General features: G+C 30.6%; 2 protein-coding genes across 2 annotated transcripts; one reads left to right on the top strand and one right to left on the bottom strand.

Moving 5' to 3' along the window:
* Positions 1-1,340: 1,340 nt before the first annotated feature.
* On the top strand, positions 1,341-2,379 carry LOC133784501 (uncharacterized). The gene has a single exon (XM_062223821.1). The coding sequence runs from the start codon at positions 1,464-1,466 to the stop codon at positions 2,190-2,192; it is 729 nt and encodes a 242-aa protein (XP_062079805.1). The 5' UTR covers positions 1,341-1,463; the 3' UTR covers positions 2,193-2,379.
* Positions 2,380-8,652: 6,273 nt separating this feature from the next.
* LOC133786062 (meiotic recombination protein SPO11-1-like) lies at positions 8,653-12,075 on the bottom strand. Its single transcript, XM_062225277.1, has 15 exons — positions 11,991-12,075; positions 11,783-11,882; positions 11,568-11,641; positions 11,364-11,465; positions 11,099-11,172; positions 10,763-10,779; positions 10,337-10,406; positions 10,196-10,232; positions 9,984-10,031; positions 9,844-9,902; positions 9,739-9,770; positions 9,538-9,643; positions 9,311-9,431; positions 9,172-9,235; positions 8,653-9,081 (listed from the first exon to the last, which is right to left on the bottom strand). Exons 1-15 carry the CDS (start codon positions 12,073-12,075, stop codon positions 8,955-8,957), a joined length of 1,116 nt encoding a protein of 371 aa, XP_062081261.1. The 3' UTR covers positions 8,653-8,954.
* Positions 12,076-12,865: the final 790 nt, after the last annotated feature.

Genomic DNA, 12,865 nt, shown 5'->3' on the forward strand with positions numbered 1-12,865 from the left:
AATTATATGATAACACAAGAAACCATTACTAAGTCCAACACCATTGTATGCCTACTATGTATAAATAATTTAACTTGTGGGGAAATATATAGTGTTTGACAAAAATACATGGTTTTGCATAAATTTTTATTTAGTTCAATGGAAAAGTCTTTACTTTATGAAACAATAATATTAAAGACACATGCTTTTATACACAAAATCTACACTTACACATATGGCATACTTTCAACCATCCATAAAAATTGTATGATATATAGGGTTTATACATTTTTAGACCCTGAGTTTTGTTTCATTATCTGTTTGGACTTTGCGTTTTGACAAATTATTTTTTTGATCTTGTGTTTTTTAAAATAGTTCAAATAGACCCCTAAACCCGATTTTGATAAAAGTTTTTTGAACTAAAATCACAAATAATTCATCAACTAACAACTCAGAACAAAAATACAGTTATTCTACCTAAGAATTGTGTTGTTATACTCAATTTTTTGTTCATCAAAATCAGGTTTAGATGTCTATTTAAACTATTTTAGAAAACACAGGATCCAAAAAATAATTTGTTAAAACACAAGGTCCAATCAAATAATGATGCAAAACATTATTCTCAAAAGGTATAAACCCTAATATATATGAAGGAGGCAGCAAAATTTTATAAAAGGGACAAAATAATGAATAAAAGATTTAATGGGGGCAAAAATAAAGATTTTATTGAAAATTATTTATTTTTATAGGAGCTAAAATACAAATAACAAAAACTTTACTTGTAAAGATATGTATTTTTTAAAGGGGTCACAGCTCAACACTTAAAAAGAACATAAATCCCAATTATGAGATCTTAAGGCCAAATTATGGAAGATATGTATATGTATAGTGAAACTATACTATAAAGTCTATTATTATTGGTCAATTATGGGACTCTTCTTTACTACCCTTTAAAGTCCCTCTTCTTTTTAAGCAATGTTTTAAGAAAATGCCACGTGTCAATACATCCAAAGCAAAGGGTAGAACAATATCCTCAAATTGATAACACACATTAAAATAACTATTACCTAATAAGTTGACAGCTACAAAGTATAACATAGTCAATAAGGCAATGCCTTACTACTTCTCTTAAAATGGGCAAACTTGACTTTATCACAAAGAATCTTAAAGCCCACTACGTGTATCAATGGAACACCATTTAAGTTAAGCTACTCTTTTCTCTTTATTTTTTTATTAATATTTACGTATATTATTGGATGTTGGTCAAGGATAGTTTGGTAAAAACAACCAAACCCAACACACTTCATTATCTTTCAATTTGGAGTACTATATATATAGGTGAAGCTCTTCATATAGTTTAATACATATGAGCCAATAAATCATATGCTCAACAACCCTTCAAAGCTGTCTTAAAACTCTCTTCTTTCATACCCTTTTTTCTTCATAAATAAGAGATAATTGGTTAGTGTACTCTTTCTTTCTTCATGAAAATGGAGAAAAATAGTGCTAATAAGAGCCAAAACATGCATAGCTTGACTAAGTTAACAGATGCTCAGTCTCTGAAGATAGTGCTAATCTCAGTCTCACTCTTCTCTTTTTTCTTTTCTCACTCATCTTTACTCTCTTTTCTTCATTCTCTCAACTTCTATATTTCAACATTTCCTTACCAACTTTTCACCCACAACATTGATAAAAATTGCATATTCCTCATATGCAATGGACTCTTGGTTTTCCTAGCAAAGTATTCTGGTTTGATCAGAACTCTGTCCTTGTCTAATAATCCTCAAGATGACCAATCTGATTTATTGTCAATGTCACCAACAAAAGAACTACTAGTCTTGGAGAATAAGGATGAAGCTGAGGTTATTGAAAGTAGTACTATTGAATCAAGTCATGATGATGAAAATGTTGTCATCAAAGAAGAGGAGGAAACAGTCTTGGAAGAAGATCGTAAAGAACATGAACAAGAAAGCGAATACGCCGTTTTGAATCAAAAAGAAGAAGAAAAAGAAGAGGAAGAAGAAACTTCACTAGTACATGTTCATCAAGAAGAAGAAGAAGAAGAAGAACATACTTGGTCAGAAGATGAAGAAGAAGATGTGGGAAATGGAAAGCTTAGCACAGAAGAACTAAACAAGAAGTTTGATGAATTTATCAGAAGAATGAAGGCAGAGTTAAAGATTGAAGCACAGCAACAGTTGATTATGGTTTAAGTTATACATTGTTCAATGTAAAAGTAGTGTAAGAGTAAGAGTAGGTAGTCCAGTCTTTGTCTCATAGTTATGATGTTTTTATGAGCAAAAGGAATCCTTTCTTCTATACTTCTCCTTGTTTTGATGAGTAAATTAGTTGTGTATAAGTATAACCTCTTATTATAGAATATTATCTTTTTATCTTTTCTTCTTCTTCTTCTTTTACACCTTTTGGGATCTGGTTTTTGTTATGTTTATATATATATAATCATGCATGTTTGTTTATAAATCAAAGGTCATCTTTGTTGTAGAAAAAGCTGTAATATTCATCCATGATGATGATGATGAAGTTGTTCAGAAAAACTCACATCAAAATGATTTTTATGATAACAATTGGTGTCCGTACAGTTCATGATAACAGCAAAATAGTAACTAGAAAGAGGTTAGTTGATTTAAAAATCTGACTCTGATATAAGTCAACCAATCAGAAATTACTTATAGATGTATATATATGTTTATATACATGTGTAAACTTAAATAGAGAGTAATCAATGATCGTAACATGGAAATAATAAGGAGGCCCATATATGAAAATGATGCTTAAAATGGATCCAAATATGGTAGATGGACCTACAAGTGTGCTTAGGACAAAAACTCATCATAACTTCATTTGTTTGGTATATGGAGCAAAAAATTCTATATTAAAATGGCCAACTTTGAAACTATTTAAGAATGAAAAATTAATATATTTTAATTCTAAAATCATATAACAAAAGTGCATGTGGGAGACTGGCATGTACATATAAGTTAATTCATGGCTATATAATTATGTCAAAGAAAAATCATCCAATTTAGATATCCAATAACAAGCATATATTTTTCTTATATAAACTAGATCAATTTAATTTAATGAGTAAAATTAAGTCACATATTAAAATTAGAAATAAAATTGTTTAATTTAAATATCACTAGTAGATCAATCTAACTGTATTTTCACACTATATCTCAATTGAATTTTATATAAATTATCCAAATACACTCCTATATGTATAAATATAGGTATATTCACATTAAGGATGGCAAAATGGGGCGGCGGGGCGGGGCGGGGCCCGACCCGACGGGGCATCTTTGCCCCGGTAAAAACGGGGCGGAATTCGGGGCGGGGCAGCGCCCCGCCCCGCCCCGCTATGAATTTAAGCGGGGCGGGGCAGCCCCGACCCGCTAGGAATTTAAACGGGGCGGGGCCGCCCCACCTCAATTTTTTTTTTTTTAATCTCTATCTCAATTCTCTCATGCTACTTATATACATAGTACGGAAAATTGACATTTTATATGTGGTTTAGAATATTTTTAATTCTATATAGACTAGAAAGAATTATAAATATTGAAAAATATGTTTTATATAATTCATCATTATTCTTGTATTTATTTTGTAAATGTTAAAATAAAAAAATAAAATATAATATTTGATGGTGTAGTTGATACCAAGTATAAAATATAAAGATTACAATAAAAAATAATATTTAGGCTTGGGGAAAATTCTAAAATTATAATTTAATGTTTCTAAAAAAAAAAAAAAAAAGTTAAATGGGGCGGGGCGGGGCAAAATTTTCGCGGGGCGGGGCAGACCCGCCCCATTTACATTCCTAATTCACATCCATATATTGTGAGGACAAATATGATGTAATAGATGTAACAAGAGTTTCACTTGTTTCACCAAAAAACAACAATGAAATGCAGAAAAATATTGCTATTTGTCACTTTAAGGTGTCCAACACCACATGAAGTGGTAGCCTATGATTAGTTAGCGATATTATATAACACTTATTAAATTCAAATGTGTGGAACTTGATATTGGATTGCACCAATACCAGTATATCACATTTTTGTGGTGCTGGGAATCAGTGGTGCCCCTTAACAATTCTGAATGTACCTTCTTGTGGTGTTGGAAATCAGTAGTGCCCCTTAACAATTCCGAATGCAGAAAAACCAGTGAATCATTTATGATCGAGACTTTTATTTTCTTTAATTTGGAATAATAAAACCGACAAATTTTATTTATGTGATCATGGATGGAATCATTTTCCACTAGGGGGAAAGTTACTTTGCTCTAGAGTGGTCTAAAGCTTAAACTCTATTATTTTGCATTGAACCACTGTGATTATTAATTGGGAGTGAAGTAAATATCTTTTATATATAATATTTTTATATATATATATATATATATCTATATCTACTATTGTTGAAAAACAAAGTATAGAAACTTTGGTTTTGTCTACTGAAAAGGACTGAAATATTGTAGTGTTCTCATAGTTAGTACTACTGTATATATAGTAAAATGAGTGCACCCTAGCTTTACACCCATGTGGTTGGAAGATCATAAGCTTTCGTTTTCACTTTCTCTTCATATGGATTCACATCAAATGTAAGATTCTCCTCAAACTGAAAAATCACTCTCAATGTTAAGTAGAGACTTGTTTGATTCTCTTCCTGTCTACATAGCTTGGTACCCACCAAACCAATTAGCTTATTATTGAGCTAATAATAGCACCAAATGCAGCCTACCATTGATATTCACTCAAACATTCTAAATCGTTAAAGAAACTTTCTAAATCGAGTGAATGTGTTTAGGGACCAAAACAATTATCTATAAAATCGAGCTCTCAAGTCATGGTTATACTTTACTTTTTTTTTTCTTGATGATCAATCGAAACCTTAATGTTTGGACCATTGAATGATTCAGTCGATAATGGATCAACACAATTAAAAAATTACATCCAGCATCATTCTACGATGTCAGTCAATAATCTTGTTCGACACCCTTTAAAGGTGGGGACTAAAAACGTCAGTTAATAAAGAACGCCTAAAACCTATTTTATGGCGTTAGGACTTTTCGCTGACACCACTTTTTTGTAGTAATGTGATTACATTCTCCTGCTCATTCAATACGTTTAATTTAAATTCTTTAACTTATTCTTTCTTGACCCTTAAAAAAAATAAAACTTATTCTTATTGGTTGTTCTCTAATAATAAGACATGTTTAGAAAGTAAGATTGGATTAAATATACTAATAGCTTTATATATATTTATAGTTTAAATAAATTAATATATTTTAAATTCAAATAATGTAAAATAAATAATAATGTGACATGATAAGTCGATTCACATGACAACGACTTACCATGTCAGCAAGGTAGGTCGATCCATACAGAATTGACCTACCATGGGTCGTCGGTTTTATAGAAATCGACCTACTATGTCTTCTTCAAGTATGGGAGGTCGGTTCCCGCACAACCGACCTCTCATGCTTACCTTGACATATATGATAGGTCAATTCTGTGTAAATCGATATATGAACATGTGTTAAGTCGGTTTAAGCAAAATTGACCTCTCATAGTCGATGGCTGATGTCCAAATTGTAGTAGTGGTGATTTTATTATAAAATTAAAGATTAAGAAAATTATTCTAACAACCTATTTAATTCATCTATATAAAATAACAGTCTCATAAAAAAACTTGGATAATTTCATCATGTCCAATCACACATCTTTATGTATTTCAAAAGTTAAGAAAACAAATTTCAACTTAATTTGTATCAAACTTATTTTCTCATTCTTTCTTCCATGTTCTTTACTATATTTCTTAATCCAATAATCTTATAAGATTCAGTCCTACTTTCTAATTAGACATGATCTTATGTATTACAATTAAATGTATATATAATTCCAAGTTTATTCTTAATGTCTTCAAGTGGAAGAAAGCATGGGGAAGTAGAGTATTGAACCACAGACAAAATATTAAAGTAAACATGTATAATATTTATAAAGATGAGATCAAAGAACAAGAACTTTCAAGAAAAAACATTAGGGTGTGCACGTGGCAAAGAGAATGATTGAGGTTTTTTTTTGTTAATAAAATCATTATGAATCGAATGATTGTAGCCTTGAGACCGATAAGCAAAGCAGCTAACATGATTCATTTTTGGATTCAAATAATGTAATTTTTGCAATCAATCGGGAAGTGAGGTCTCTATATATATATTTGTATATATATATATATGCATTCTATGGTTAGCCAATTAAGAATAATGAAATAAAATGTACATTAGTGGTACGAACATTAAAGCATTAAAAAGACTTGAGCTTTTCAATAATTTGGTTTGGACCCCATATGGTATACAAATACAACAGATCTTGGAGGTTTTTCCTATATGATTTGAGTGATCAATATATGAATAAATAATCAATACATTGTAAACAAGAAAAATACAAACACCAATATCTCGATGAGCATTTTATGAGACCAAAAATCTGCCACCTCCATAAAATAAAAGATCTCCAATCACATATATGTTCTGGTATCCAACCAGACAATCACTAATGTTTTTATTAATTACACCATGAGTTTGATTAGGACTATTCAAGTGTGGTTTCTTCTAGGAACTTGCTTGTTATTTTATTGATAAACCAAAAGATAGATAAGATATTACATGGGCATTGATAATGATAATTCATAGACATATACATTATGAGTTCTTCATATATTTATATGGGGTTTGGTGCAAAATGACTCTTAATAATGTGTGAAAGTAAGTAAATGGCTATATGTTATTAATTTTGTAGTAAAATAACCTAATCACATTTTTAATATTACATATTACCAAATATGTCATTTATCAAATTAAATCACTATTTTGTTTTAAATATTTTAATATTATGGTATATGTAATTAATTTTATTTAATTAGTTTTTATTTTGAAGTTATTTTGATTTTTTCGTTTTTTATGGGTTGTTGAATGATATACCATACCACAAAATATATATACTGAGTTGAAAAATAATATACCAACAAAATTTACAAAATTATTACTAAAAAATGTATATAATATGCTAACAAAATTATATAATACCATTAAAATGTATATACTATGATACAAAATTATATACTATCATTATATATAATAAGATAGAAACTAAATATCATAAAAAAAATTGATAAATCATACCACAAAAAACATATACACTAGTTAAAAAATAATATACCAACAACTCATAAAAAAACTTAAAAAATCAATATAACGTTAAAATAAAAATTAATTAAACAAAACTAATATACATATATCACTATATTAAAGTCATACGCTCCTAAATAAATTATAGAAAATAGCAATTTAGGTAATCAACAATGTAAAAGAATCATGTTTTTACAATTTTAAAAATAATGACATTAGCTTCTTGATGCTATTGTTTTGAGTCATTTAGAATAATTTCTCATATTTACATGCTTATGTATTAATTTTCTTTTCATTTTGCCACTTTTTCCACCCAAAGCTGTTTTATAAATCAAACAAGCTTTTTTTTTTTTTATCAATTGGGTATTCCTTATTATCAACCACAGAAAGTTTTTTATGATAATTATGAGATTTCCTTGTCCGATAATTGACCTTATGATGAAGAGACCAAGTCAATTTCCAGTAAAGTTTTAATAATTGTATGTACAGTATCTATTTATGTAAATAACTCTTGATTCAGCGTAGGAAGCATACACTTAAAAAAGGGATTACTTTGAGCCAAGATTAGTGGAGGTACACTACCAATTTTACCACATTTTTGGAATCTATACTATGCTAGGGAAAGGTATGTTTCGATGAATAATAATAATGAAAGAGCTCCACGGAAGAAAATCATTTCTCTTTTTTCATCACTTGACCTTTTTATGTGTCATTTGCTTAAAGTTTAAGGATAATATTGATAAAATATTTCTTTTATTGTCTAATGAATTATCCAGAAAGAAATTGTTTGTTCATTTTATAGCTCATGGATCATGATAGTACTTACATAAAATTCGAAAAATCGAAACTAATCACGCCAAAAATAAAATAAAATATCTTCGTGTCTCATCATTCATTGATTTTATATTTTTTTTTCAATTTCAGTTTTCAAAAAATTCAATCTTAACTAAACCGAAATCGACCATAATAAATATATTCAACTACTTCACATATCTTTAATTTTACATGGGATAAGATATGTTAAAGTTTGTCACTAAGCTAATGTTTACTTGAGTATTTATTAGTCAATTTTTTTTACCACTTTTTTACAAAACTGAAACTGACCACTAATTTCAGTTTCAGTTCTGCCTAATCATGGCATTATTCTATTTGTAACGTCTTATCTTTTCATTTCATACAGTCACTCTTACAAATATGATGAAGAAAAAAAAATCCATGAATTAGTTTCACTAAATTACCTTTAGAACATAAACACAAAATTTCGTTTATTCTCTCTTAGCCAACTATTGCTGTTTCCATCTAATGTGAGAAGCTAATAAATATTAACAGATGAACATAAAATAAAAACATGAAAAGAACTAAATAATAAAATCCACATATTAGATTCTAGGGTCAAACGTGGTTGACGCACATCCACCATCCAAACGTTAGCAATGGATGGCTGAGATGAGTCAAAGACTACACAAAGTCCATTTCATCAAAATTTAGCAATAATGAAGATAAAAATCCAGAATGTTTTATTTTCGATTTTCTCTCATTTTTCAAATCGAAGGATAATTACACTATTACAGTGATCATTTCCCAATACTGTTTTTTTTAATACTAACAAATCCCCCAAACTCGATTTTAACATGTTCCAAGTTCAAAATTGAAAAACCTTGCCTAACCTATATTAATTGCTAAGTAGACAACATGCAAGAGCCGCTTGCAGACAGCCCATCAACTAAACTATTTAGGCTCTTACTTAACAAATACATAGAATTTTCAAAAGATTAGATGTAGAACTCACCTTGAATTTTGGATGGTATGTACTCCTCTGATAAGAAGGACAATGCACGCACAGATAATGCTTCTATCTCAAACTTCACTCCTCTTTGCAGCATCACCTCTAGCTCCAGTCTTTCAAGTTAAAAGAAAGAAACTATTGTACATTATAACAATCATAGCCAGCTAAAAAAGGTTCGCATCAGAAAGCACAGAGAGTTTTACCTCCATTGCGGCACCTCTCTTCGTAGGTAGCATCTGTGTAACATGGCTTCAGTTTTCCTTTTGTCTGGAAATGACATAACTCATTGGTTAAGATCACAACTGGAAGAAAGGCATTCATGAAAGACCATTGCATTCTCACCTTCTGCTGTCAAAGGAAGAAAGCATTGGTTTGGAATACAATACTTGTCAGAATCTGAAGGAAAAACTCCGAGCCATTTTATCTCTGGGACCCTTAAATTTTTTGCATCGTATGCCATTTGCTTAAATAACAGAAGAGTGAGTTTAGATTGGCTAGAAACTAAGTACAAGGCACAAGCAAGCATTGAAAATAGAGAACAATAAGATAGTCCAGTAAAGATGCCTAACCATCGAACCAAATCGATATGTAGACAGAATGTCAAAACCATAAGGATCACAATCTACCAAGCAATATGCCGGGAGATGCAGAGTATCAATAAGCAGACGCAAAAACCTGGTCAATGTTTTTGCAGCTTAGGAGAAATTAATAGAGCTGAAAGTACAAAGATATTCATCTTATGTTATTTACAAAAATAATGGAATTTGTACCTTCTCGTAGGAATATCAGGATAACCTCGTCCCTGTAACGAAAATTAAAAGGTAATGACAGCATATCTAAAACCAGTTTAAGACTCATATGACAGGCACTCTTACCGTGATAACAATGCAACGGTTTTTGCTGCAGAATTGGTCATTTGCCAATCGTTGGAACACTAGGTCAAAATCAAACAATACATGTTTTAGTTGATTGAAATGCATCTAGTCATGCACGCAACATGGATGACCAAAGGTACCTGATTCTTTCTCCACAACAAGAATGCATTGGGCAACACTAACTACATCTGCAAGATAGAGTAAAGGAAAATTCTATCTATTTGAGCAAATTTATAATAAGATACATCCAAGAATTAAGAGTTTACACTGGCAAAGAATACATTGTCAAATACAGCTTCTAGACATTGAACTAAGTTATAATCTTAATCATGTTTCTTAAGGGTCTGGATACCTTTAACTTCTTCAACGTGAACAGGAATTGGGTGAGCCTGAAAGTAAAGCAAAGGCAGAGAGGGAACTCAAATACAGAGGAAAGAATAAGATACATTCCAGAGCATATATATATATATATATATATATCCTCCATTCTTACCATGCTTGGCCTATTTATGCAATCAAATATCTTTTGAGATTCTGAGAACCTTAGCCATCCCATCACCAACCTATAACAAGAATGAGAGCTAGTTAAAGATTGATGGTTAACTACACCTAATGCATGTCAATTGTGATAACAAATTAACTGAGGAAAAGATACATTATTATTTCTTCTACGATTAGTTTCACTCCAAGAAAGTGAAAAGTGAAAACATTAGATATATGGTAACAATTTGGGGGTGGGGTGGGGGATAACGTAATGAGTAAAATTATTATTCATGCGATCTTGATTACAATGCATTCTAATGGCTACATTGAAGGTAATTAACATGAGAAGAAACATCAGATAACAGACCAAGAATTTGCATGTCCAAATATGAAAATGAAGGTAAACTTATGTCATGACCTGAGCGCAGGTGCATACCCATTTCCCACAGAAACCTGAAAAATGATGGAACGTGAAGCATCTCAGGAGCTGAATGTAGCATAAAAACCAGTTCATGCATTCAGCCTAAAAAGTGTCGCTGAAACTACTTTTGAATTACTGAAAATTGCAATGCTCCTTTTGATATACTAACCATATGGAAATCTAAAACAAATGAGAGGCGTAGTGTGTAAAAACAACACCTTAACTTGAAGAACAAGGTTCAAGAATTGTGAAAAAGGGATTAAACAAGAAAGAACAAATAATTATCCTGATTAATAAAATGTATGCAAAGAGAAAGGGATTGAACCCAAAAACTTGATGAAGCCTACCCACCACATTTAAATTGTGTCTACTGCACCGCATAAGGATGCATATGTCATTGATTGCCCGGTCTACAACTGACTGGTCTGTATTGCAAAAATAAGCATTGAGCATTACCTCGAGAGCCCAATGAACATCAATTGGAAACAGTAATCAACATCTTCCAAAAGGACAACTTCATTCAAAAGAGAGAATTTTGCTTCACATGAGATAGCAAGAATACATTTATAACCAACATCTGAACTGAAAAACTCAAGAAATTTCAAGAAAAACTCACCTGAAAATACAGCTGGGTGCATGTAATATATATCTCTTTTGGAACCATGTTTATTTTCTTGCAAAATTTTCTGCACGATCAACAGAACCCTCAGCAGAACATCTGAAAGAGGACCAAGCAAAGCAGATGCCAATCATCAAATATAATATATACACTCAATTCAAAGCCTAAAAGCATCAAATCACATAATTAAACACAACCCACCAATTCTATGCACGTGGTTTTCCCTCTTAAATGTAAGAATTTCCCTCCCATTGGGAAAATCAGAGCTACAGCAACTGCATTCGACAACATTAACACTCCATAACTAACAAAAACCACAAAATCAACTGAATTATTCAAATATGGAGAAAAAGAAGAAAAAAATGTTCATTAACCCTAATTTGGTAACTGAAACATTAGAGAGGAAAGAATTGAACCAGATAGAATCGGAATTCGTGCAGTAGCTACTGAACCGATCGATGGAAATGACAGGAGAGCGTCCTTTGCAGAGATCTTTAATTACAGCTCGAGTAAACTCTGGAGATGACAAAGAAAATGAAACATATACATATATAATTTGGTAAAAGAGAATGAATTGAATGAATTAAATCATGGGTGGTTCGAAGTCGAAGCTGAACGAATGACCTTTGATCTTCTTCTTCACCAAATCGCCTGGTTCTGGTTGTGAGCTTAGTCTCCGATACTTTCCCTCCAAAAAATTTCCCTCCATTTTTGGGTTTGAATTTCACAGCCCCACCAAAGCTCCTTGCAAATGGTTTTCAGAGATACGACGTCGTTTTATGGATTAAATATTCAAAGAGATACGACGTCGTTTTATTAATTATATCGTCAAAAAAAAAGTTAGAAAAAAATTGCGACCTACTGGATTCGAACCAGCGACCTAAAAATAAATATTTATATATATAAACTATGAATTTATTATCTTAAATTACTTATTTATTTTTAAATTTTTACAAATAACTACTATATTACAAGTTTCTTACATAAATTTATTGTGTGAAGTATTTTTTGATTATGTGAGAATTCATTATTTTTGTTTAATTAATAATATTGAGTCATCTTCTGTTAATATATATGTATGAAATATTTTTTTATGAATAAACTACAATAATTTTTTATTTATTGTAAAGACTTTTAATTTCAGTGAAATTCATACATAATAATAATAATTTTGTTATCATACAATATAAAGTTTGATGGAGAAAACAAGCTAACACTAAATTATTTGATTAAGTTTTGTCGAAGTATATAATGATAGGAAATTTGTGGCATAACTCTTAGTCTGCTGTACTTTTTGTACTTAAATGTTTAAGTAATTTTGTTGGTGACATAACTTTTACTGTTAATATTTTGGTGCGTTCGTCACTGTCTGGTCATTATCTGTGTTCTAGGGATACATTGGCGCACCAGAATGGATAAAAAATTAAATAGAGTTTCGGAGCATAACTCTTTATATAGTTATATTTATTGCATTTAAATGCTTAAGTAATTTTTTTGAC

Source organism: Humulus lupulus, chromosome 6 (genome assembly GCF_963169125.1).
Source record: "Humulus lupulus chromosome 6, drHumLupu1.1, whole genome shotgun sequence".
NCBI lineage: Eukaryota > Viridiplantae > Streptophyta > Magnoliopsida > Rosales > Cannabaceae > Humulus > Humulus lupulus.